The 23095-nt window shown below is 67.4% G+C and overlaps 11 protein-coding genes across 11 annotated transcripts; 7 read left to right on the top strand and 4 right to left on the bottom strand.

The window, feature by feature from the left end:
* Positions 1-83: 83 nt before the first annotated feature.
* Positions 84-1926, bottom strand: RHOBADRAFT_55430 (uncharacterized protein; the record flags this gene model as incomplete). Its single annotated transcript, XM_018417843.1, has 4 exons — positions 84-443; positions 510-848; positions 939-1467; positions 1648-1926. Coding segments are annotated over 4 exons (1506 nt in total), but the record flags the coding sequence as incomplete, so codon positions are not given.
* A 320-nt stretch (positions 1927-2246) lies between these two features.
* RHOBADRAFT_55431 (uncharacterized protein) lies at positions 2247-3123 on the bottom strand (the record flags this gene model as incomplete). Its single annotated transcript, XM_018417844.1, has 2 exons — positions 2247-2273; positions 2352-3123. The coding sequence occupies one exon, from the start codon at positions 3121-3123 to the stop codon at positions 2407-2409; it is 717 nt and encodes a 238-aa protein (XP_018268784.1). The 3' UTR covers positions 2247-2273; positions 2352-2406.
* Positions 3124-3603: 480 nt separating this feature from the next.
* RHOBADRAFT_55432 (uncharacterized protein) lies at positions 3604-5468 on the top strand (the record flags this gene model as incomplete). Its single annotated transcript, XM_018417845.1, has 8 exons — positions 3604-3876; positions 3946-4101; positions 4185-4262; positions 4332-4584; positions 4675-4850; positions 4935-5095; positions 5220-5282; positions 5389-5468. 8 exons carry the CDS (start codon positions 3604-3606, stop codon positions 5414-5416), a joined length of 1188 nt encoding a protein of 395 aa, XP_018268785.1. The 3' UTR covers positions 5417-5468.
* Positions 5469-5742: 274 nt separating this feature from the next.
* Positions 5743-7014, top strand: RHOBADRAFT_46332 (uncharacterized protein; the record flags this gene model as incomplete). Its single annotated transcript, XM_018414767.1, has 6 exons — positions 5743-6033; positions 6097-6141; positions 6215-6457; positions 6534-6587; positions 6722-6790; positions 6889-7014. 6 exons carry the CDS (start codon positions 5743-5745, stop codon positions 7012-7014), a joined length of 828 nt encoding a protein of 275 aa, XP_018268786.1.
* A 634-nt stretch (positions 7015-7648) lies between these two features.
* Positions 7649-8915, top strand: RHOBADRAFT_46333 (uncharacterized protein; the record flags this gene model as incomplete). Its single annotated transcript, XM_018414768.1, has 6 exons — positions 7649-7918; positions 7978-8022; positions 8096-8284; positions 8409-8519; positions 8600-8668; positions 8739-8915. 6 exons carry the CDS (start codon positions 7649-7651, stop codon positions 8913-8915), a joined length of 861 nt encoding a protein of 286 aa, XP_018268787.1.
* A 221-nt stretch (positions 8916-9136) lies between these two features.
* On the bottom strand, positions 9137-10866 carry RHOBADRAFT_55433 (uncharacterized protein; the record flags this gene model as incomplete). Its single annotated transcript, XM_018417846.1, has 4 exons — positions 9137-9653; positions 9735-10059; positions 10238-10390; positions 10589-10866. 4 exons carry the CDS (start codon positions 10864-10866, stop codon positions 9171-9173), a joined length of 1239 nt encoding a protein of 412 aa, XP_018268788.1. The 3' UTR covers positions 9137-9170.
* A 118-nt stretch (positions 10867-10984) lies between these two features.
* On the top strand, positions 10985-12726 carry RHOBADRAFT_55434 (uncharacterized protein; the record flags this gene model as incomplete). Its single annotated transcript, XM_018417847.1, has 5 exons — positions 10985-11263; positions 11349-11572; positions 11644-12099; positions 12246-12533; positions 12644-12726. The coding sequence occupies exons 1-5, from the start codon at positions 11079-11081 to the stop codon at positions 12724-12726; spliced, it is 1236 nt and encodes a 411-aa protein (XP_018268789.1). The 5' UTR covers positions 10985-11078.
* A 1258-nt stretch (positions 12727-13984) lies between these two features.
* On the top strand, positions 13985-15930 carry RHOBADRAFT_46336 (uncharacterized protein; the record flags this gene model as incomplete). The annotated part of the gene is made up of 8 exons (XM_018414769.1): positions 13985-14287; positions 14362-14373; positions 14452-14490; positions 14575-14759; positions 14845-15011; positions 15084-15205; positions 15301-15726; positions 15826-15930. 8 exons carry the CDS (start codon positions 13985-13987, stop codon positions 15928-15930), a joined length of 1359 nt encoding a protein of 452 aa, XP_018268790.1.
* A 335-nt stretch (positions 15931-16265) lies between these two features.
* On the top strand, positions 16266-18083 carry RHOBADRAFT_55435 (uncharacterized protein). Its single transcript, XM_018417848.1, has 7 exons — positions 16266-16534; positions 16661-17001; positions 17074-17172; positions 17245-17287; positions 17358-17555; positions 17657-17739; positions 17840-18083. Exons 1-7 carry the CDS (start codon positions 16288-16290, stop codon positions 17990-17992), a joined length of 1164 nt encoding a protein of 387 aa, XP_018268791.1. The 5' UTR covers positions 16266-16287; the 3' UTR covers positions 17993-18083.
* Positions 18084-18737: 654 nt separating this feature from the next.
* Positions 18738-19469, bottom strand: RHOBADRAFT_4629 (uncharacterized protein; the record flags this gene model as incomplete). The annotated part of the gene is made up of 3 exons (XM_018414758.1): positions 18738-18856; positions 19143-19271; positions 19355-19469. Coding segments are annotated over 3 exons (363 nt in total), but the record flags the coding sequence as incomplete, so codon positions are not given.
* Positions 19470-20523: 1054 nt separating this feature from the next.
* RHOBADRAFT_46339 (uncharacterized protein) lies at positions 20524-22857 on the top strand (the record flags this gene model as incomplete). Its single annotated transcript, XM_018414770.1, has 10 exons — positions 20524-20652; positions 20738-20856; positions 20946-21049; positions 21126-21328; positions 21432-21539; positions 21657-21680; positions 21759-21877; positions 21963-22063; positions 22151-22310; positions 22638-22857. The coding sequence occupies 10 exons, from the start codon at positions 20524-20526 to the stop codon at positions 22855-22857; spliced, it is 1287 nt and encodes a 428-aa protein (XP_018268793.1).
* Positions 22858-23095: the final 238 nt, after the last annotated feature.

Below are 23095 nucleotides of genomic sequence, written 5' to 3' on the forward strand. Positions count from 1 at the left end.
CGATCCGCTCGACCGAGCCCACGTGGCGCAGAGAGAGAGAGGGGGATGAGGAAACGTGACGAGTTGCCGGCCGCCGAGCCGAGCTACCGCCGCTCCCGGTCCCTCCTGTCGCCGCGGTCCCGCTCCCTGCGCTCGTCCCGGCGCTCGTAGTCCCTCTCCCTCGTCGACGACCCTCGCTCGCGCTCCCGCTCCCTCTCGCGGTGCCCATCGCGCGGCTCGTCCCGCTCGCGCTCGCGCCGCGACGACGACCTGCCCTCGTCGCGGTCGCGGTCCCGGCGCGACGAAGAGCGCTCGTCGTCCCTGTCGCGGCGGGACGAGCCTCGGTCGCGCTCGTAGTCGCGGTCGCGGTCGCGGCGGGACGAGGATGGGGGAGGGGAGCGCGAGGTGCGGCGCGAGGAGGGGCCCGAGCCGTTGCGGTCGGTCGAGGGGAGCGGGAGAGGCGTCTGTGGGCCACAGAGAGGGTTGTCAGGGGCGATGATGGGAGGAGAGGAAAAGAAAGAGGGACGCACGCTTCGCCCCGAGCCCGACGCGCTCTCGCCGCCACTCGCTCGAGCCTGCTTGAGGAGCGGCACGAACCGCATCTCGTCCCTGCCCATCCTCCTCGGCTGATCCTTCTTGCCGCCCTTGCCGCCGCTGCCGCCCGCTGCCCCTCCCGCGCCCCCCATCGCCTCGGCCATGGGCTTGGCGCCGATGCCGAGCATGTGCGGCCGCGCGGCGGGCACGTACGCCTCGGTGGGGCCGGCGCGGCCCGAGCGAGACGCAGGCTGGCCCGGCTGCCAGCCCATGCCGCGCAGCATGGCGAGGCCGAACTGGCCGACGGGCACGCGCGCGTAGTCGTCGAGGGTCGACTGCTCGGCGGGGGAAAGAGGGAAAGGATGGTCAGGACGACGAGCACGAGAGAGGGCGAGAGAGAGAGAGAGAGAGAGGGAGAGACGCACCTGGTCGGGTCGAGAAGAGACGTCCTGCTTGAACGCGTCGCCCTCGTCGGTCGGCCCGGTGCGCGCGTCCGGGCCCGAGTAGATGGCGGCGAGCTCCTGCTCCTGCTCGCCGGCGCCGCCCTCGGCGCTCCCGAGCAGCTCTCGCAGCGCGCGCTGCTCGTCCGTCATCGGGGCACGAGCCTCGACGGGTGGCGGTGGCGGCGGCGGTGCGGCATCGGCTGGTGCGGCGGCGCCCTCGCCCTCGCCGTCTCGCGCGCGCCGCACCGGCTGCTCGAGGCCGCCGACGACGGGGGCCGCGTTGATCTGGTCGGCGAGCTCGGCTGCAGCTGAGGCATTCGGCGGCGGTGCGCCCTCGATGCGCGACGTCATGCTCATGCCGCCGCCCGTCTCGGGGAGGTACAGCTGCTTCTTGGTGCGGCCGCCGGCGCCGGGACGGCCGGCGCGCATCTGCTCGGCGGCTTGGCGCCAGTCCTTGTTCGGGAGGGCGGGGATGACGAGCGGGCCGGCCGGGGCGGCTTTGGCGTGCTTGCTGCAAGCGGTCGGCGGTGTCGGGTGGGGGCGGGAGGAGGTGAGGTCGAGGAGGAGGAGGGGATCCAGGTGGCGGGAGCGGGTGCAGGGACGGGGCAGAGGGGAGGAGAGCTAGTCAGTACACGTACACGGCAGTCACAGGCTCGCCCGAGGAGAGGAAGCCAGTCATCGCGCGACTCACCTCTTTGCGCCTCCAGCCCCAAACTCGACCACCTCCTCGCCGTCCTGGTCCAGCCGCGCCCTCTTCCTGCTGCCCTGCCCGCGGCCCTGTGCCCCGTCTGCCCCCTCGCCGTCCTCGTCCGACGAGTCGCCGTGGCGAGCCGAGCCCGGTGCCGCGCGGCGGTGGTGCCCGGCGCCGCTCGAGGGCCGGGTCGGCGGCGCAGACGCGGTCGAGGGCCGCGAGGGCGCGCTGATCTTGAACGAGATGCCCGACATGGCCAGCGTGCTGCCTCGAGCCGAGTGGGCGAGGGTTGGTGTCGGAGCGAGAGCGAGAGCCGCCGCGAGGCCGGGCGAGGAGACGCTCGACGTCGCACAAACCGCTCTCTGGTGCTCGTAACTCGCTCGCTTCGTGCTCGTGAAGATCTATGACAGCGCCCGGAAGAGCTTCGTCAAGTCTACAAAGGCGGCCGGCGGGTCACTCCTCGCGCAACTTGCTCCGCCTTGTTCCTCGCGCAGGCAGGACGAGCGACACCGTCTCGCGCATGGACAGGTCGCGCGATGTGCAGCCGAGTCGGCCGAGGTGTCCTTGTGGACCGAGCGGGGTCGCGGGAGAGGTGGCTTGGCGGGACCTGCCGCCGACGACGAGAGCTGCGAGCAAGGCGTGAAGAGCAGTGAGTCGGGCGACCTCGTCTGGACACGTCGAAAGAGAGAGAGATTTGGACGCACCGGAACCTGGCTCGTGAATAGAGCGCGTCGAGCTCGCTCGCTCGCTCGTTCGCGCTCAACCGACAAAGGCGAGGACGACGGCGGCGACCGTGAGGCCGAGGACCGAGGCGGCGCTGACAGCCATCCACGCGAGCTCGTAGCTGACGAGCGGCTGGAACCTCGTCCTGTACCCGCTCGTCCTCGCCTTTGCCGCCGCCGCCGCACCGGCCCCGCCAACCTCGCGCATCTCGAGCCCGTCGTCGTCACTGTCGCCGCCGTCGCCGTCGCCCTCGCGGCTGTCGGCGTCGCCCTCGTCGTCGCCGAGCTCGAACGCCGAGTCGTACGCCGAGCCGACAAAGGGCGTCGCGCCCGTGTGCGGCGTTGCGCCGGCCGCATCGTGGCGGTCGCCGTACGCGTCGTGGGCGCCGAGGAAGCTGAAGGCGCGGGCGCGAGATCGCCCGGTGCCGACACCAGGTGCTGCTGTAGCAGTGTTGGCGGCCTTGGGCGTGCCGGGGGTGGTGAGGGTGCCGAGCGGGACGACGGAGGGCGGGACGGCGGCGAGAGGCGACGAGTGGGCGAAGGACGAGCGGCGGGACGAGGATGCGCGCGAGTGCGGGTCGTTGAGGGGCGATTCGTGGTCGGAGAAGGCGTACGAGGTGTCTGGCGGGCCGGCCTGGTAGGTGAACGCGGTCGAGGACGCGAGCGGGGCCGAGTGGGCGTTCGAGTACAGGAGGTCGTCCGACAGCGAGCCAGTCGACGAGCCGATCGAGTGGCGGCGCAGGTGAGCGTCCATGTGCACTACTGGTCGAGTGTGGGCTCGAGGCGGGAGTGAGAGCCGACGAGCAGGACGAGGAGGAGGACGAGACGAGGGTCAGCCGACGACTCTCTCTCCACAGCGCCCCTGCTGCGCCATGGGCACTCGCACTAGCAGCTACAGCTTTTCTGCATCCCGTACAGCTACGGAGCAGTCCTCCCGCGAGGGTAAGTCCTCTCCCCTCCTCCTCCTCGTCTCGTCCAACCTCGCCCGAGCTGATGAGCCTTTCCTCCTCGCTACAGGCACCTGAGCTCTTCGACGACTCGCCAGCTCAAGCACATCCAGTCCGGCTCGGCCCGTGAAAGCTCGCCGCACCGTCGCGCAGCCTCGTCCTCGTGGAACCCGGCCGACTCCGCCCACCTCGTCCGACCCCGCCTATCAAGCCGCCGCACGCCCGCCGCACCACCTCGCCCTTTCTTCCTCTCGGCTCCAGCACCACCCTCCTCGACTGCGGCCACTATGACCGTCCCTCTACCCATCGTCACCCCTCTCGCGCACCCTTCGTCCGGCCCCTCCTCCCTCTCCGGCCTCGGCGCGACCGTCACCCACCTCGACCTCGCGGCCCTGTTCGACCCTGCGCACCGCACGCCAGGCAAGGCGCGCTCGACGCCCCAGTTCAAGGCGCTCGAGGACGCCGTGTACCGGTACAAGGTCGTCGTCGTCAAGCACCAGGACCGGCTCGCGCCCGAACAGCAGTACGAGGTCGTCAAGGCGTTTGACCCGGCAGCGCAAGTGCGTCCACTCCCTCACTCTCACTCTCCTATAGCCTGTATTGATGCGCCCGTACCTCGCGACCGACAGGGCGAGCAAGGCCACAACAACGCAACCGTCGAGCACAAGGGCCAGAAGTCGCTCCTGTTCGGCATCGGCAACGCGATCGGCACCCACCCCGAGGTCAAGCTCGTCGGCGGCGGCATCCAGAGCGAGCGCTTCGGCGGCAGGGTCCTCAAGCAGGCGGTGCGTCGCCTGCTCGTCCTGGCCTGTCCTTGCTCTCGGACCCCGAGAGAGCGGCGACTAACTCCAGTCTTCGTGCGTCGCAGGATCACGTCGCGTACCACAAGCATCCGCTGTCTGAGACCGAGCGCGAGGCAGGCTTGACGAGGTGGCACCGGTGGCACGTGCGTCCCGCTCCCCTTCTCCTCCGTCCTCCTGCACCGACCCAGTCCTTGACGCTGTCGCTCCCGCAGATGGACGCCGCCCTGTTCCGCACCTCTCTTCCCCTCGTCACCTCGCTCCTGTGCCTCGCGACGCCCTCGATCTCGCCCGACGGCGTGCGCAACCCGCGCCTCACGGTCCGGTGGGACGACGGGTCCGGGCTCGAGATGGAGGTCGACGCGGGCTCGACTGGGTTCGTCGCCGGCACTGCGGTGTACGAGGCGCTGAGCGACGAGGAGCGCAGGTGGTGCGACGAGCGGTTCGTCGAGTACGCGCCTTGGCCTTGTGCGTCCGACCGTTCTCTCTTCCTCCCCTTCCCGACCTCGTCATCGGGACCCTCTCCCTGACCGTCCTGTCACTCTCTCGCCGGCACAGATCAGTGGAACGGCCCAACTCGCGGCAACTCGAACGGCCTCGGCACGTTCGACGAGCCGGACAACACGATGCCGCTCGACGACCTGCCGCCGTGGGACCCGGCCGACGTCAAGACGTACCCGCTCGTGTGGAAGCATCACCGCACGGGCGACAAGGCGCTCATGGTCCACTCGGTCGTGCGTCGCCCGTCCTCCTGTCCTTCGCCCTCCCTCTCTTTCCTTCCGAACTCACTCGAGCCGACCCTGCCTCTTGCCCAACAGGCCGTGCGCGCCATCCACCATCCGCCGAGCGGCACCTCGATTACGTCGCTGTCCGAGATCCGCTCGCGCCTCGCGGCGCTGCAGCGCAAGGCGTTCGTGCCCGAGCGCATCTGCGCCCACGCGTACGAGGTCGGCGACTTGGTCATCTTCGACAACCGAGCGTGCGTCCTTGCCTTTCTCTCCTCCCACCCTATTCCCTCTACCCGTCCCCTCGCCTGTGCCCTTGCCTCTCTTGAGGTCGTCGTCGTCCTGTACGACCGCTGACGAGCCCTCCTCGCGTCGCAGGGTGTACCACTCGGCGACCGACTATCCCGACCGTTTCGGGACGAGGACGATGCTGCAGGCCCAGTACGTCTCTCTCTCCTCTTTCTCCGAGCGCTCTCGAGCATGCTCGTGCCCTCGCCGAGCCAGCAAGACCGTCCCTGACCGCGCCCTCTCCCGTCCTCGCCCGCAGCGTCGCAGCCTCCTTCGACCCGAAATAGCCTCGTCGTCGACCTGCAGCACTCGCAATCGAGCAGCAGATGTGCCAGCCGCTCGCTCGAGCCCGTCTCGACGAGAGACGCTCGGGCCGACGAGAGACGCTCGAGCCTCTCCAGCTTCTCGCCCCGTTCGGCGCACTCGCGTCGCCGACGAGCTTTCGCCTCGGCTCCTGTCCGCCTGGCGACGGTCGCTCTCTCCACTTCTCCTCTCTCGAGCGTCGCACGAGCGTCTGCCCTCCTTGGCGACGAGATCGGCGCTCGTCCTCGAACGAAGCTGCCTCGCTTCTTCTCCTTCTTGTCGCCGTCGCTCGCCTCTTCTTTCCAGGGCTATGGCTGCTCCTCAGCTCAACGCCATGCGAGGGCTCGACTCGCAGCATGTCCGCGAGGCCGTCGCCGACGCCTATGTTGCCGCCGCCTTGCGCACCGTCAGGACGCCCGCGGCGCGCGAGCGCTTCACCGAGCAGGCCGAGCGCTGGCTCGGCGACATGAACCGCCGGCTCGAGCCCGACTGGTGGCCTACGTGGCCCGAGGCGCGCCGAGAAGAGTTCCGCAACGAGATGGAGAGAGTCAGGGCGGTGTACGCGACGGCGGTGCTGCGCGACCCGCTCGAGGACGGCATGGTGCGTCCCTCGTCTCGCCCTCTCTCTCCGTATCGAGCCTTCGTCGACGCTTCAGCCCAACAGATCAGCCCCAAGATGCTCTCGACGGTGCTGGAGCACATGCGCATGGTGCGTCGGTCGTCCTCTCACGCTCAGGCCCCTCGCCGGCCGAATGTCGCGCTCACGTTCTCATGCCCTGCAGTCGTTCAACCGCCTCGGCTATCTCGTCACCAAGATATCGCTCACGCCGCCCTCGCACGCCGACCCGGAGCAGTGGCGCCTCGCGACCCGCAAGTGGTTCCACGACGGCGTCGCAAAGGACCTCACGGCGCGCGAGTTCGACACGGCGGGCTACGTGCAGCGCATGGAGGTCGTCGACGAGCTTGACAGAGTGCGCCACATGCTCGCCGGGACGATCCCGGACTACAGGACGCTCGACCACCTGGTGCGTCCCGAATCGCCCTTTCTTCCTCTCGAGCTTTCTCTTCTGCACGACCTGACCGCATGTGTGCCTCTCACAGCCCTCCATCCGCGATCCGAGAAGCTTCCTCGCCTACGCGCACCTCCTCATCGACGTGCGCCGGCGCCGAGTGACACAAAGCCGGCAACGTGCGCTTCGCACTCAGCGAGAGCGCGTGCGTCTCGATCCCCTCGTCCCTGTCAGTCGGCGGCCTGTACGAGACGGTCTGACACACTTTCATTGACGCAGGCGAACGTCAACTCAGCGCTGGACCGCCTGCACGAGGATCATCCCGACGCAGATCGTCGTGCCGAGGAGGTACGCCCGTCTTCCTCCTCTGTTTCCTCTTCATGGCCTCGAGGCATGCCTGTCGCCATCACCGATAGTCACGAACTGATTCTTTGCTCGACCCACAGGCCGAGATCCTCCGAGCGTACGCTCAGAGCCGCGGCATCGCCATCCCGACGCTGCCGCCGCACAGTCCAGACGGCGACGGCGTCGACGCGCACAGTCTGGCGCATGGTTCCTGGCGACGCCTCTAGCCGCTCACGTCGAGGCAGCAGGTCGTATACGGGCGAGTTCGGGCAAGGTTCTGAGCTGGGAGCGAATTGAGCGGGTCGACCGACGAGACCGCGAGAAGGATCTGCTTCAAACCTTGTGCTCCCTGTCCACTCTTCTCTTCGGGCTGGCAGAGATGTGCCTTGGCAGCGGCAGGTGAGCAGATCAAGCCAGTACTTCTGAGCAGCTGCGTCCAGCTCGACCTTCTCAAGTTGAACCCGTTGCTCGCTCACCTCGGGCGCCCGCTACACTTCTCTCTGCGCGCCTGGCGAAAGGCTGCTGCGATTCGTCAAACTGTCTTTCCTAGAGCCGCTCGACGCCGACACAAGAGATCCCCCCGCTCGCTTTCGCCGTGCCACCTCGTCGCGCTCGTGCACGAGCCTCTTGCGCGCTCGTCCGAAAGCGACGACGCCGACCGCACGCTTCTCCCTCGAAGCCGTCTCGCTCGATCACTCGTTCGTCTTCGAGCTCCTTTGCGGCGCTTCTCGGCGTCGGCGTGCTGCCCGGAGAGTCCGCGGCTTTCTGGACGGTGGGCGACGCTTGCGGCGCGGCGTTTCTTAGACTCCCTCTCGCGCTCACTGCGCCACCCGACATATGGCTGCTACTCAGCCCCACGTCATGCGAGGCCTCGACTCGCAGCAAGCCGCACAAGCCGTCGCGGCAGCGTACGTCGCCGCCGGCCTGCGCGCGGACAGCAGCTCCGCAGCGAACGCACGCTTCGACAAGCAGCGCGACGAGTGGCTCGCGGACATGAACTACTTCCTCGAGCCTGACTGGTGGCCCATGTGGCCCGAAGCGCAGCAGGACATGCTTCTCGACGACTTGGAGCGCGCGAGGGCCGCATACGCCTCGATCTCGGCGCTCGTCCTTCCTTGGGACGACGAAGCTGTGCGTCCCTCGAGCATTGTCAGCCCATGGACTTGTACTGACTCTCCTCGAGCCCGCAGCCTAAAATCCGCTTCACCTCAGACACGCTCGGCGGCATGCGCACGGTCCGTCCTCACGTTTTCGTCGTCGTCGTACACAGCGATTCAGCCTCAAGCTCGCTTGCTCCCTCCCTCGCAGACCTTCTGTCGCCTTGCCTACCTCGTCCACAAGATCGGCCAGTCGCCGCCTCCAGGCGAGCACCCGCAGCAGTGGCGCCTCGCGACCAACAAGTGGTTCGAGGCGGGCGTCACGACGCAGATCTCGGCGTGGGAGTTCGACGACCAGGACAAGCGCATGCGGGCGCAGGCTCTGCGCGAGTTTTCTGTCGTGCGTGACAAGCTCGAGGAGTCGTGTCCGGCCGCTGTTCGTCTCCGCGATCTGGTGCGCTCGACCCTCTCTCACTCGTCGAGCGTCTATGGCGCGCCCGCTCACCTGTTCATCGGCCAAATAGCCCGACATGGACAAGCGCCACTTTCCGCGCCTGCATCGCCTCATCGAGGATGCTCTAGAGATGCGCGTCGCCCGGGACGAGCAGCGGCACGCCGTCCAACAACGCGAGCGTGTGCGTCTCGACCACTTTCTCTTTCTCTCTGCACTCGTCGACGTTCTCAGTTGGCTCTCTGACAGTCTGTACCCTAACAGAAGCGCGTCAACGCCGACCTCGAGCACTTTCGGCGCGAGGCGCCGCACGCCAACCGCGACGACGAGCTGGTGCGTCGCTCCCTTTCGCTTTCTCTGAAGGCATCGAGAGCTCTTCACTGACCTCTTTGATGCCTCGCAGGCCGCGTTATGGCGCTCCTTCGCTCGCAACCGCGGCATGGAGATCCCCGAGCACCCGCCGCACGGACCTGCGGCCGGAGCAGGCCCGGCGCACAGCCTCGCGCACCGCTCGTACCCGCGCGCCGAGCTGAGCGAGAGGCAGCAGGTCGTGTACGGGCGAGGCAGGGTGCGGTACTGAGCGGAGGAAGGACACCCAGCGAGGGCGATTGAGGCGAGAAGCAGCGCGAGGACGTGGAACTCGAGCTGCGAGCGTCATCACGAGCGAGCTTGTCCGTCTGTCCGACTTTCACGAGCGAGAGAGCGAGGGAATGTGTGCTCTGAGAGACTGAGAGTGGACGAGAGGCCGACGTCGAAGAGCGAGCGCTTCACCTTGCTCTCGAGGCCGACCGATGCACGATCTCGAGGGCGACGTAAGCTCAGCTGCACGCTCCTGCTACGCCCCAACGTCGACCTCCATGCTCGTCGTCCCTCCCACTGCGCCCGCCGCACCTTCTGCCGCCGAGCTCCAGCCCCTCGGCGCGTCCCACAACCCGCCGAGCGCGCACCGCACCGCCTTCTCCCACACCTCCTCTGCCCTGAACCCGCCCGAGTCGTCCCGTCCCGCCTCACGCACGAGTGCTCCGAGCGTCGGGTCGTACGTCGGCGCGCCGGCGGCGGCGTGCGACCTGCGCGGGAGGATCGAGAATGGCGCGGCGGCGGGCGCGTAGAGCGAGAGGTCCGACAGCGGGTCGAGGAGCGGGTCGTAGGCGGCTTCTGGAGGGGGCTGGGACGAGGAAGAGGGGCCGGCGAGGTTGGCGAGGAATTTGAGCTTGAGGGAGGGGTCGGTCGAGGAGGAGGTTGGTGGGGAAAAGTTGCGCGCGGTCGAGCGCTTGCGGTGCAGAGCGAGGATCTGGGCGGCGGACGCGTCGGACGAGCCCTGCGTACGCGAGAGGCGTGAGCTCAGGCAAAAGAGAGGGTGCGCGAGAGCACGAGGGCGAGGAGAGAGATGAGGACGCACCAGCTCGTCGACGATCCTCCTGCGCTCCTCCTCTCGCTCCCGCTCTCGCCGCTCCTCCTCCTCGATGTACCTCCTCCTCTCGCTCTCCCTCCACTCGCGCTCGCCCCGCTCTCGCCGCTCGAGGTCGTCCTTGTCCCTCGCGCGGCGCTCCTCGTTGTCCTCGATCGACTGGCGGTTCTGCAGCTCGTACGAGCGGATCTTGGCCTCGGTCGTCGCGAGGTCCGACCCGATCGAGTGGATGAGCGAGAACGTGATGGCCTCGTACTCCTCGAGGTAGTCGTTGTAGGCCTCGAGGGAGGCGAAGTCCTCGGGGAGCTTGTTGAAGCTGCATGGAGGTGCGTCGAGAAGGCGTGCAGGCGATCGGCAGGTCGATGGCGAGTACGTAGAACGAGACAGGGTAGGAGGGAGGACAGGAGAGTCAGTCGTGCTGTACCTCGACGAGGCACTTGCAGTCGGCGGCGAGGGAAAGAGGGGGCCGAGGGGAACGAGAGACAGGGACGCACATCTTGGCCGTGCGTTTTCTGACGGCAACCTCCTTCTGGACCTCGAGGTTCTCGAAGATCTGGGGCTGGAACTGGTTCTTGCGGATCGTCTGGCCGCACACGGGGCACGGCTCGGGGCCGAGGGAGAAGAGGCGGTCGAGGCACGACTCGCACCTGCGCAGGAGGTGGGCAGTACTGGAGGGTTAGCTGAGTGTCATGGAAGTGCGCTCGAGTCCCCTGAACCCCGAGGGAGAGAGGGAGAGGAGGAAGAGGAGCTCACCTGATGAAGATGAGGAGGACGACCGAGGGGACGGGGGAGCGAGCGGTTAATTCGTGGCGGTCGACGAGGACAGTAGTGAGAGAGGGGCGCACATCTTGTGGTAGCATTTCGAGACCATGAGGCGCAGCTTGGGGTTGAGGTAGCGGTCGTTCTTGCACACGCCGCAGACGTCGTCCGGGCTCGAGAACTCGGTGATGCGGCGGTCGCCTTCTGGATTGAGGATCGGAGCGTCTGGCGGCGGCGGCGGGGCCTTTGAGCCGCCTGGCGTGGCGCGCGAGGACGACGACGAGGCGGGAGGGTTGCGCGACGACGAGGTCGAGGCGCCACCGCGTTTCGAGCCGAGGAAGAAGCGGGGCTTCGGTGTGCTCATGGCTGGTGGTGCGGCAATAGCTGGCGCGGCTGCTCTGGTGCGAGAGCGAGAGGGGAGCGAGAGGAGCTCCACCTCCCGACCGTCTCCCTCCCTCTTGGCTTCGTTCTCTTCACTCGCTAGGTCAAGCCCCTGCTGCGCACCGTCCAGAGCATCCGCGCAGAGCCACATATTCGAACGCGCCACTCGCCCTTTCTTTCTCACCTCAACTCGCCATGACCGCACCTCGCTCGGTCGCCGTCGTCGGCGGCGGCATCATCGGTTCCTCGACCGCCTTCTTCCTCGCACGCCTCGCCCGCACCAAGGGCATCAAGGTCGACATCACCCTCGTCGAGGGCAGTGCCGTCGCCGCAGGTGCCAGTGGCAAAGCCGGTGGCCTCCTCGCTCTCGACTGGCACGGGTCCGTCTCTATCCCTCTCGCTCCCCTCTGCGTCCACGAGTCGGGCCTGGAATGAGAACTACTTGACTGACAACTGCGCCCCCAGACCCGCGACCGCCTCGCTCGCCGCCCTGTCGTACAAGCTCCATGCCGACCTCGCCAAAGAGTTCGACGGCGCGGCCAAGTACGGCTACCGCCAGCTCGACACGCTCTCCGTCTCGGCCGACTTCAACGCCGCGAGTGGCAAGGCCGCACGCCAAAAGCGCCTCAAGGGCGCCGACCTGTTCCCCTGGTTGAACCACGACCTCGTCACCTCGTCCGACATTCTCGGTCCGTCCCTCCTCGTCCTCCCGCTTCTTGAGCCGGCTCGAGACTGACTCTCCCTCGTTCACCATCTGCAGGCAGCAAGGACACGACGGCGCAGGTCCACCCGGAGCAGTTCACGCGCCACCTCGTCTCGGAGGCCCAGGCGCTCGGCGTCCGCCTCGTGTACGGCTCCGCGACGGGCCTCACGCGCACCTCGTCGGGCCGCTACACGCTCTCGCTCGACCCGCTCGACGAGGGCGCCGTCCTCGCCCCCTCGGCGCCCAACAGCAACACGCCCGTCGCCGTGCGCGCCTCGGCGCCGTGCCCGCCGTCGCTCGACGTCGACCAGGTCGTCGTCGCCGCCGGCCCGTGGACGGGCAAGCTCCTCGCGACGCTCGGACTCGCGACCAAGGCGGGCAGGGCGGCCGACATCGAGGGCAGCAGGGCGCACTCGGTCGTGCTTCGGACGGCCGAGGGGCGCGACTTGCCCGCCCAGGCGCTGTTCACGAGCATCAAGGAGAAGAGCGGCCACGCCGAGCCCGAGATCTACAGTGCGTCGGGCCGTCTCTCTCTTTCTCCCGTGCGACCACATGCGAGCGCACGAGATTGTCGCCGTCCGAAAGAGACGGCGCCCATCTCGTAGGGACGCTTCTTGCCCCGCCGGATGGACCCTGACGACCCTCTCTGCGCCCCACAGACCGCCCAGACGGCACCGCCTACGCCTGTGGCCCGACCGACTCGTCCCCTCTGCCCTCGCACGCCTCGTCCGTCACCGTCGACAAGGCGGCCATCGCGCGCCTCGTCGCCCAGACGGCGCAGCTCTCGCCGTCGCACCTGAGCAAGGAGGCCGGCGTCACGGTCGAGCGCGAGCAAGCGTGCTACCTCCCTGTCGGCAGCGGTGACCCTGTGCTCGGCCGGATCGAGGGCGAGGGCGACAAGGGGGTGTTCGTCGCTGCGGGGCACAGCTGCTGGGGCATCTGCAACGGTGCGTCCTCGCTCTCTTTCACTCTTTACCTTTCCTTGCAAAGCCTCGAGCGCCTGCTCCCGGTCGCTCGACCGCCGACTGACCCTCGCGCCCCGTCCTCGCGCCCGCAGGTCCCGGCACGGGGCAGGTCATGGCCGAGCTCGTCCTCGACGGCAAGGCGTCGAGCGCCGACATTCGGCGTCTCGGGCCTTGAGCCGGCTCGACGAGCGAGGTGCGCCGCTGGCGAGGCCGTTCGACGAGCTCAGGCGGTGCGGCGGCGACAGGGAGCGGGACGAGGTCGTAGAGATAGAGGGGGCTTGCATAGACGTCTCGTTCTTTCGTCTGACCCTGTCGAGAGAGTGCGAGAGAGAGAGAAAGAGAGAGAGAAGGCGACGCTCAGACGGTCGAGGTGAGCGAGTCCATCTTGTTCGAGCCCTTGGAGCCAAACTGCGGGCAGCCGTCCTCGTACAGGTCCGAGTCGTCCTTGGCAAAGTGGTGGGTCTGTTCGTGCGTGTGCGAGAGAGAGAGAGAGAGTCAGTGTCGTGTCGTGGGCCGTCGTCGTCGTCGCTCGCTCGGGCCCCCGTTCTCCTCCTCCTCGACTTTGCGCGACAAAAGAGTCCGACTTGCCTCCTCGCGCTCGCGCCCACGGAGCCACATCGGGTTGGTGCCCTTGTAGTAGATGTCCTCCCCCAGGGTCTTCTCGAGAGAAGGCTCTGGGGAGGACTTGGCGTCGGCGACAGCCTTCTCGACAATCGCGCGAGCCTCCTTGTCAATCTTCTTGAGCTCTCTTTGCTCTCGAGATCACTCTGCCGGAACCTTTCGTGAGTCAGGACTCTCGGCGAGGTGCAAAGAACTGACCCAGGCCGACGACGCAGGCGCGAATGAGGGACGGTCGGAGGCGAGAAACTTCGCGAGGGCGCTGAGCCACCCAAGGCGTCTCTCGAGGGCCGCGCGGCCGCACAGTCGCTCAGGAGATAGGTCTGCATTGCCACTGGGCCGCCCCAATATCTACGAGAGCGACCAGAGTCGGCCAAAGCCTCATCAGCTCGTCGAGGCGAGGCGAAAGGGAAAGGGGTGTAGGACAACGAGGAGGCAGATCCGCGGCCCGCGCGCGCGTCCCCGCCCTGCCAAGATGTCCATGCGCACGATGTGCTACCGCCCCGCAACATCCAAAGGTGAGGGGCCGACGTCGAGGTGGTGGCTGAGGGAGGTGGACAGGCTCGGAAGCGATGGGGCCGGCGACACGTCGTGGGCGGCTGGCGGTGGGCTGAAGGCGACGCTGTAGAGTGCTGGTGCACGGCTCGAGCAAATCGAGGCCTGCACACAGGCTGTGGGACAGCTGAGAGGTGGCTCCGAGCGCGAAGTCGATTGTTGGGCGCGGCTCGCCTCGTCCTCCCTCCTCTGCTCTCGCCCGTCCCTCTCTGCCTGCGTGTGCCTCGCCCTCGACCCAGAGCCCACCCGCAGCTTCGACCATGCTCCGCTCCCGCATCCCCTCGGCCGCCCGCGTCGCCCTCGAGGCTCGCCGCGTTGCCCCTACCCCTCGCCTCGTCGCCAACGCCGCCCGCGTCCAGGCGCGCAGCGTCAACACGAGCGCCGTCGGGACCAACCTCGTCAAGGACAACGGCGACACGCTCACGCTCCGCCACCCGGAGGAGTACTTCCAGGCGTACAAGACCGACATCCCCTCGCTCGAGCACGATGTGTCCAAGGAGCAGCTCGTCCAGATCTACAACGACATGGTCTCGATGCGCCGCATGGAGATGGCTTGCGACCAGGTGCGCACCCTCTCGATTCCTCGATCTGCGCGCCTCGAGGTTCAACTCGCTGACCTTCGCCCCCTCCCCCACAGCTGTACAAGGCCGTGCGTCCTCTCGTCGCGTTCCCTGCCCATGGACGTTCCACGAGTCGACGCCAACTGACTCTCCCTTATCGTCTGCAGAAAATGATCCGCGGTTTCTGCCACCTCGCCATCGGCCAGGTCCGTCCCTGCTCCTCCTCGTTGTCGTCTCGTCGGCCGAAAGTGGCGCCGCTCACCCTGCCTCCCTTCTCTCACGCTCTACAGGAGGCCGTCTCGGTCGGCATGCACCACGCCATCAAGACGGACGACAAGATCATCACGGCGTACCGCTGCCACCCGTTCGCGGTCCTCCGTGGCGGCACGATCAAGGGCGTCATCGCTGAGCTCCTCGGTCGCCAGGAGGGCATGTCGCACGGCAAGGGTGGCTCGATGCACATCTTTACCCCGACGTACGTCGCCTCCTTCGCCCCTCGCCGTCGTCGTCGTCGTCGAGCGCCCGACTGACTCCTCCCCTCGGACCTCTCCCTCGCACAGCTTCTTCGGCGGCAACGGTATCGTCGGCGCGCAGGTCCCGCTCGGCGCCGGCATCGCGTTCGCGCAGCAGTACCTCGGCCAGGACAACGAGCACGCCACCTTTGCCATGTACGGCGACGGCGCGTCCAACCAGGGCCAGGTCTTTGAGGCGTACAACATGGCCAAGCGTGCGTCCTCCTGTCTCTCTCTCTCTCGTTCTCGCAGAGGTCGAGACTGACTCGAGGGACCGTGCGCCGCAGTCTGGAACCTCCCCTGCGTCTTTGTCTGCGAGAACAACCTGTACGGCATGGGCACGTCGGCCGCCCGCTCGTCGTCCAACACCAAGTACTTCCAGCGCGGCGACACCATCCCGGGCATCCAGGTGCGCTTTCTGGTTCTCGTCGGGAGGGCCCAGTCGTGAGGAGCGTCGAGTCGAGCGTCGTGACTGACCTTCTCGCCTTCCCCTCGGCCCGACAGGTCAACGGCATGGACGTCCTCGCCGTCATGCGCGCCGTCAAGTTTGCCAAGGAGTGGACGACGTCGGGCAAGGGCCCGCTCCTGCTCGAGATGGTCACCTACCGGTACGGCGGCCACTCGATGTCGGACCCGGGCACGACGTACCGCACGCGCGAGGAGATCCAGCACATGCGCTCGAGCAACGACCCGATCACTGGCCTCAAGAACCTCCTCCTCGAGTGGGGCGTCGTCGAGGAGGCCGAGCTCAAGAAGATTGACAAGGAGGCTCGCGCGATTGTCGAGAAGGCTGTCGCCGACGCCAAGTCCTCCCCAGAGCCTTCTCTCGAGAAGACCCTGTGGGAGGACATCTACTACAAGGGCACCAACCCGATGTGGCTCCGTGGGCGCGAGCGCGAGGAGGCAAGTCGGACTCTTTTGTCGCGCAAAGTCGAGGAGGAGGAGAACGGGGGCCCGAGCGAGCGACGACGACGACGGCCCACGACACGACACTGACTCTCTCTCTCTCTCTCGCACACGCACGAACAGATCCACCACTTTGCCAAGGACGACTCGGACCTGTACGAGGACGGCTGCCCGCAGTTTGGCTCCAAGGGCTCGAACAAGATGGACTCGCTCACCTCGACCGTCTGAGCGTCGTCACCTTCTCTCTCTTCCTCTCTCTCTCTCTCGCACTCTCTCTCGCTTGCCTGCGGTCGTTCCCCTCTGTGTTTTCCCTCTCTCCCTCACGTGATACTCCCCCCTCCCTTCGCGGCTTCTCTCCTTTGCAACCTAGAAAACCCGCCTTCGTCGGCGGCGGCGGGCGCTTTTGTGACTCCACTCTCTGGCGACGGTCTGCGAGAGGTGCTCGAGAGACGCACGAGGTGTCGCTGAGAGCGGACGAAGTCGAAAGGTCAACGTCGAGCCGGCGGTTGCTCAAGTTGGCGGTCTCGACCTGCTCACTCGCTCCGCATACCGCCTGCGCACTAGCCGAGCCGCTCAGACTCCAACATGAGCTCCAGCATCGTCCACCTGTCGCTCGCCGTCGTCTCGGGCGTCGCGCTCGGTGCAGCCGGCGCCCTCTCGCTCCGCAAGGAGCAGCGTCCGTCACCTGCGCAGCCGAGCTCGCCAGCGCAGCAGGGCCCTCCGTCGGTCGGCAAGGGCGTGTCAGGACCGGGTGCGGGACCGGCGCAGGTCATCGGCGGTGGTCTGCCGGCGAGGGAGGTCAGGGACCGGGTTGTCAACGGCGGAACCATCGGTGCGCCCCCTCTCGCCCTCTCTAGGCCGTGCGACGCACCGCAGATCTGACCGACATCATCGCCGCTGCCCCCTCCCCGACTTTCCCGCCGCCTCGGCCACCTCTCGTCCACCTCCTCGCGCGCAGGCCCCATCTCGGACCTCCTCGTGCGCCAAGCCTACACGGCCGCCTACGACCGCCGCAACAAGATCCCTGCCTGGACGGCCGAGCACCTAACGGCGGCGTCGCTCCAGTCGGGCGGGGGCGACCGCCAGATGGCGCGCTTCGTCGAGGACGAGGCCGTTCCCGAGCTGTTCCGCGCCAAGCTCCTCGACTACTTCAAGAGCGGGTACGATCGAGGGCACATGGTCCCGGCCGCCGACGCCAAGCAGAGCCAGACGGCCATGGCCGAGACGTTCCTCCTCAGCAACATCGCGCCGCAGGTCGGCGAGGGCTTCAACCGCCACTACTGGGCCTACCTCGAGGCAGTGCGTCGCCCACTGGCAGCTCCCTCTCCCTCCTGCGACAGAGACTGACAGGCGGACCTGTCACGCACGCAGTTCTGCCGCAACTTGACCAAGTCGTTCGACGACGTCTACGTCTTCACGGTCCCGCTCTTCCTCCCCAAGCGCGACGGCCGCGACGGCAAGTGGCGCGTGGTGCGTCCCTTTCGTCTCTCTCTCTCTCTTCGGCGCTTCGGAGCGTGCGCCTGACTCGCCGTTCGTCCGCAGTCCTACGAGATGATCGCGCCTCAAGGCGGCGCGCCGACCATCGGTTCGTCCCTCTCACTCTTCCCTTCCCTTCTCCTTCCTTCACGAACTGACTCGTCTGCGCTCCCTCGCAGCCGTCCCGACCCACTTTGCCAAGGTCCTCATCTGCTCTCGCGCGCCCTCATCGTCGTCGCCGCTCTCGCTCGTCAAGTCGGCCGCCGGGGGCGGCGCGGGCGCCATGGGCGACGGCAAGGAGTGGGTCCAGGGCGCGTTCGTGCTCCCGAACGAGGCCATCCCGGACGAGGCGAGGCTCGAGAGCTTTAGCGTGCCAGGTGCGTCGCGCACTGCGCCTTTCTCTTTTCTCCCAGCTCTCCTCCCTTGCGCTCAAAGAGGCGCAGCGAGCAGCGCTAACACCGGCGTGATCGTGACGCAGTCGAGTCGGTCGAGCGCTCTGCAGGCCTGAGCCTCCTCCCTCAAGAGCTCAAGAGCGCGGCCGGCGCGAGGGAGCTCTGCAGGGTGCGTCCCTCTCTTTCTCTCTCCTCTCTCGTCCTCCTCGTCTCGCCCTCTGCGCCTCGCAGCATCGTCGGCTCACTCGCGCGCGCTCTCTCGCCCGCAGACCATCAAGTGCGAGGTCGTCGTGCGCCGGTTCGACGACGCACAGAAGAAGCTCGGCGGCGGCGGCAAGGGGCAGCAGCAGGGTCCGGGCCAGGGTCAGGGGCAGTGGGTCCCGCAGCCGCCGTCGCAGCCGCAGCAGCAGCGGCGGGCATGAGCGGCGAGCGAGGGCGCAACGTAGTGCGGGATGAGGGCGGGAAGGAGGAGGAGAAGGGCAGAGCAGGCGTGCACTTGCAGGATTCGGCTCACTTGGACTCGGCGCGAGGCGGTCTCGAGAGCTGCGAGCCCACTCCTTCCTCTCGACGAGTGGCTCTCGAGAGAGCTCCGTCGGTACTGGGCACGAAGTAGATGAATCGCTCGCAAGAAAGAGTCTCTCGCCCTCGCGCCCGGACCTCTCCTCTCGCTCTCGCTCTCGTCGTCGCCCCGCCAGTTTCGAACGAAAACCAGGTTGCGCACCACCCATGCACGCTCTACATCTCCTCCTGCGACGCTCGCTCCCCTCCTCGGCGGCCCAATCCTCCTCGGGGCCCGACCGCACCGACGACGACGAGAACCACCTCGGCGCATGGCTAGGAACGACACCGTGCGCTTGAGGAGGGGAGGGAGAGGGAGGGAGGAGGGCCACCGATGATAGGGCACCGATAGTGGGAGGGGAGGAGGGGAGGAAAGAGAGGCGAGGGCGAGGGGGAGGACGCCAAGAGAGGGGGAGCTTTTGGGACGAGGCGGAGTGGTGGGGCGCGCTTAGAGCGTGACCTGGCCTGCAGGAGGTGGCAGAGTGTGTGTCAGTGAGGCTGAGAGAGTCGAGAAGGGGAGAGAGGCGCGAGGGGGCGACGAGGAAGTCTGGCCGCCGCCTGGCGCCTCCTCGACCCCAAGTCGCGCCAGTTTCGCAGGAAGAACGACTCGCCCTTGCCAGAATATCCGGAAGCGCTCAAGCCGCTGTAAGGATCCGACCGCTGGCCCTTGAGCATCTCGTTGGCCGCCTCCTGGTGCTCGCGCGACATCGACTTGGGCGTCTCCTTGCCTGGCGACGACGACGCGAGTTTGGCGGCGACGGCGGCGGATGCGAGTGTCGGGTGTCGTCGAGGAGCGCATAACGCGTGCGTGCAGATGCGCGTAGAGCGGTGGCGAAAGGAGGGAGAGAGGGCGAGTCGGCGAGGAGGGTGGGGTCGGCGGGCGAGGAGGACGGCGGCGACGATGCGGTACGGCGGCAGGAAGGGGTGGGCGAGGTGCAAGAGGTAGAGGGAGTGTGAGGGCGACCGTCAGTACACGCACGAGAGCCGAGAGGGGAAGAGAGAGAGGGGACGCACCGCCCTTGCGGACAAAGTAGAAGAGGAGGGTCGCAACGCCGACGGCGGCGAGGGTGCCGGCGAGGGTCTTGCCGCCGTTGGCCTGGATGGGCTCACGCGGGCCGTGCGGGCCGAAGGCGACGTAGTAGGCTGCGAGTGGGGTCGGTGGAGAAGGGGGAGGAGTCAGTGATCGCGCGCGCGAGGAGAGCACAGAAAGCGAGGTGGGGACGCACCGGCCTTCTTCTCGTCGAGGGTGAGCTCCTTCCAGTCCTTCTTCTGGAGGTCCTCGAGGTGCTTGAACGTCTGCTCCTGCTCGGCCGGGGTGAGGGTCTTCCACGACGCCTCGATCTGCACGGCGGGGGCGAGCGGGCGAGGTGGCCGGGTATCGAGCGACGGCGAGGACGATGGTGGGGAGGACGACAGGCGGCCGGGACGAGTTGTCGTAGAGGCGGAACGAGTCGCGGGGCCAGCGGTTGGTCGGCGGGTTTGAGGGCGAAGGGGGTCACAGGGCGAGATCAGGCGGCGAGGGGGGTCGGGTGGATGGACGGGGTGGTTGTAGAGGAGAACATGGTGAGTCTCGGGACTTGATCGGGGTCCCAGAGGGCTGTGGTGGCCGTGGGTGAGGAGCGAGGAGGAGGAGGGGGGGTGGCTTACGTTGTTGAGGGCGACGGGTGCGACCTGGGCCTGGGCGGCGTACGAGCGGGCGAGTGCCGGGCGGGCGACACGGAGAGCAGTCGAGCGGAGCATGGCTTGGACTAGCTGGCGAGGTGTGCGTGCGTGAGGGCGACCGAGGGGGCGATTCCTCGGAGCTTCGACTTGGCCGCACCGACGACGACGACGACCACTTGGACACCTTCCTGCCTCTTCCCGCTCACTCAGGTCCACTTTGCTCGAGCCCAGGCTGCGCAGCTCCCACCTCGGCATGCCCTCGAGCTACCGCGAGCTCGCGCCCGTCGTCGCGCGCCGCTCCCACGCCTTCTCGCCTCGTCCTCGCACGACTCTACCCGGCTCTTGCCTCGCGGCCTGAGCTTCAAGGGACGAGCTGCGAGGCTGCGAGCTTGCGACTGAGACCTCGCTGTGCAGCCTCGCTCGCTCGAGCGGGCCAGGGTCGCTCGTCTCCTCGGCCTCGGCGTTCGAGCGACCTCCGGCGCGCCGTCGAGAAACCGCGAAGGAGACGCTCCCTCGACCTTGATGCGCTCTCGCTTCCAGGGCCGAGCCGTCGGGCTCGTCGCTATTCTTGAGCGCGCTTTCCCTCAGCGGGCCGAGCGGGAACGTCACCGCCTGCACCTCGACTCGCGCGCACCTGCGTGAGCTTCCGAGCGCGCCGAGCGACCGGCCCCAACTCTTCCTTCTCGCTCTCTCGCTTCTCTACGCACCACGACACACGCCTTGCCTCACAACGATGAGCAACGTCGACGACCTTCCCGAGCGCACGACGCCCCACTACGCCGTCTACCAGCACGAGATCTTCCTGCGAGGCGCCGAAAAGGGCCAGCTGCCCGAGTTCAGCACCGACCCAGACGAGCTCGAGGTGCGTCCCCTTCTCGTCGCCGTCGACCGGCCCACCGAGAAGCCCGATTTCTGACACTTCTCCTCGTCCCCCTCGGCGCGCGCAGAAAAAGGCCCAAGAGACGCCCACCAAGGGCGGATGGCTCTACGCGAGCTCGAATGCGGGCATCAGCTGGACGCACAAGGCCAACCGCGACGCGTTCTACCAGTGGACGATCATCCCTCGGTGCGTCGGCCGGCTCTCGAGCCTCTCCCTCCTCCTCGCCCTTTCTTCCTCCCGACGCCCGTCCTGAAGAATCCTCTCGACAAACGCAGCATGCTCGTCGACACGAACAAGCGCGACATGTCGTGCACGCTCAAGCTCGGCACCTCGTCGTGGACGTTCGACGCGCCCTTTGGCTTCGCCCCGATCGGCATCAGTGCGTCCCTCGCCCTCTCTCTCGACACGACGACACGATCCTGACCATCTCCCTCGCCCTGTCTCGCGCGAAACAGACAAGATCTACCACCCACTCGGCGAGCTCAAGTCTGCGCGCGTCGCCGGCGAGCTCAACCTGCCGTACTGCCTCTCGACGGCAGGCTCGCAGCCCATCGCCGACGTCGCGAGGGCGCACGACGAGGGTGCGAGGGGCGCTGGTCGAGTCGAGGGCGAGCGAGCGAGGGCGCAGAGGAGGCCCTTCCAGCTGTACTGGCCCCATGTGCGTCCCACTCTCGCCCTCTTCCTCCTTCTCTCTCTCTGTGGGGCTTGACCTTTGACAAGGCGTCCACTAGCCGATACTGACAAACCTGCTTCACCCGCAGAACACCGACCTCACGCGCTCGCTCCTCGAGGACGCCGTCAACAACGGCTACGAGGCGTGCGTCCTCACGACCGACTCGTGGCAGCTCGGCTGGCGCCACGGCGATATTGTGCGTGTACTGCTCGCTCCTCTCTTTCGTCGTCAGCTCGCTCTCGCCGGCGGGCGCGCTGTGGCGTGCGTCGAGCGGAGCGCTCACGCCCTTTCCTCGTCCTCTCCCCTCGTGCAGGCTGCAGCTAACTACGCCTTCTACGTGCGTCGTCTCTTCCCTCCCATCTCCCATCGTGCCCACCCTAGGCATTGGCCCCTCTTACATACTCTCGCTCGACAGCGCGGCGTCGGGCACGACCTCAGGCGCGCCAACCCGGTCTTCAGCCGCATGTGCGCCGACAAGGGCGTCACGGACCTCGATAGCCCTGAAGCGGGCCAGTACCGGATCAACAACGTCTGGTCCGTCGCCTTTTCTCTGCGTCTCGTGTCCTGCGCCCAGTGTTCGACAATCGACTGACGCTTTGACCGCCCTGCTCTCTCGCAGGCACGGCCGCGCCTGGAGCTGGGCCGACCTGCCCGAGCTCGTCAAGCTGTGGAAGGACCTGAGCGGCGGCAAGGCGTTCGTCATCAAGGGCATTCAGAGCGGTGCGCCCCTCTCCTCCTCCTCCCCTCCCTCTCGCCGAGCGACCTTCCCAAACTGACCCTCGTCCCTCCCGGCTCCGGAACACTCAGTCGAGGACGCCCGCCGCGCCGCCGACACGCCGGGAGTCGACGGCATCGTTGTGTCGAACCATGCCGGGCGCCAGGTCGACGGCGCGACCGGGTCGCTCGACGCGCTCGAGGAGATTGTGCGCTCGGGCGTCGGCGAGAGGTTGACGATCATGTTCGACTCGTGCGTCGAGCGTCCTCCTCTCTCTCTCTCTTTCTCTTTCGCGGGCGAGGACCCGGGACGTGACACTGACCACGGCCGGCGGTGCGACGATGCAGCGGTGTACGCTCGGCGTCCGACGTTTTCAAGTGCCTCCCTCTCCCCTCTCGCCCGTCGTCCACACGGCGTTCTGCTTCTCGGTTTCCGATACCCTGTACGTCCTATAGAGCCTGACCGTCACTCTCTTCCCTTCCTCGTGCCCCTCCCCTCCCGCTCGGCCCTCTCTTTCCTTCCTGCCTCTTCCCCCCTCCCTCAATCTCCCTCCTCCCTCTCGCCCCTCGCACTTCACAGAGCCCTCGCCCTCGGCGCCCAGTTCGTCTTCCTCGGTCGGCCCTGGGTCTACGACATTAGCATCAGCGGCGAGGCCGGCGTGCGCCACGTCATGCGCTCCGTCCTCGCCGAGTTCGACATCCTGCTCAACGTCGCGGGGTGGACGAGCACGGAAGAGGTGAGGTGGGAGGGGGGGAGGTACCTCGTCAGGAGTGCGGCGGGAGGAGGGGCCAAGTTGTAGAGCAAGGGCGGGCAAGCTGGCTTTCAAACTCTCTGCGCCGGTCCTTGCTCGCGTTCGACGAGCTGCGGTTGTGGAAGAGCGGCGACATCCTCAGTCTGTGCGAGAGCGGTATGCGACCACGACTGCGCGCGAACTAAGCGAGCGCACGAGAGCGGCCCGAGCGCTCTCTCTCTGTCTCTCTCTCTCGACGCACACGCTCGCGGTCTGCGATCAACGGGCTGCAATGCAAGTAGGGCGT

The sequence above is a fragment of the Rhodotorula graminis genome, assembly GCF_001329695.1.
Source record: "Rhodotorula graminis WP1 unplaced genomic scaffold RHOBAscaffold_13, whole genome shotgun sequence".
NCBI classification, from domain to species: Eukaryota; Fungi; Basidiomycota; class Microbotryomycetes; order Sporidiobolales; family Sporidiobolaceae; genus Rhodotorula; species Rhodotorula graminis.

What these genes read in the sequence shown, in the direction of transcription:
- RHOBADRAFT_55435 (XM_018417848.1), top strand. Translation starts at nt 16,288, where the DNA reads ATGAGCTCCAGCATCGTCCACCTGTCGCTCGCCGTCGTCTCGGGCGTC. An exon ending in GCGACGGCAAGTGGCGCGTG is followed by an intron (nt 17,173 to 17,244) that starts GTGCGTCCCTTT and finishes GTTCGTCCGCAG; the next exon opens with TCCTACGAGATGATCGCGCC. An exon ending in CGAGAGCTTTAGCGTGCCAG is followed by an intron (nt 17,556 to 17,656) that starts GTGCGTCGCGCA and finishes ATCGTGACGCAG; the next exon opens with TCGAGTCGGTCGAGCGCTCT.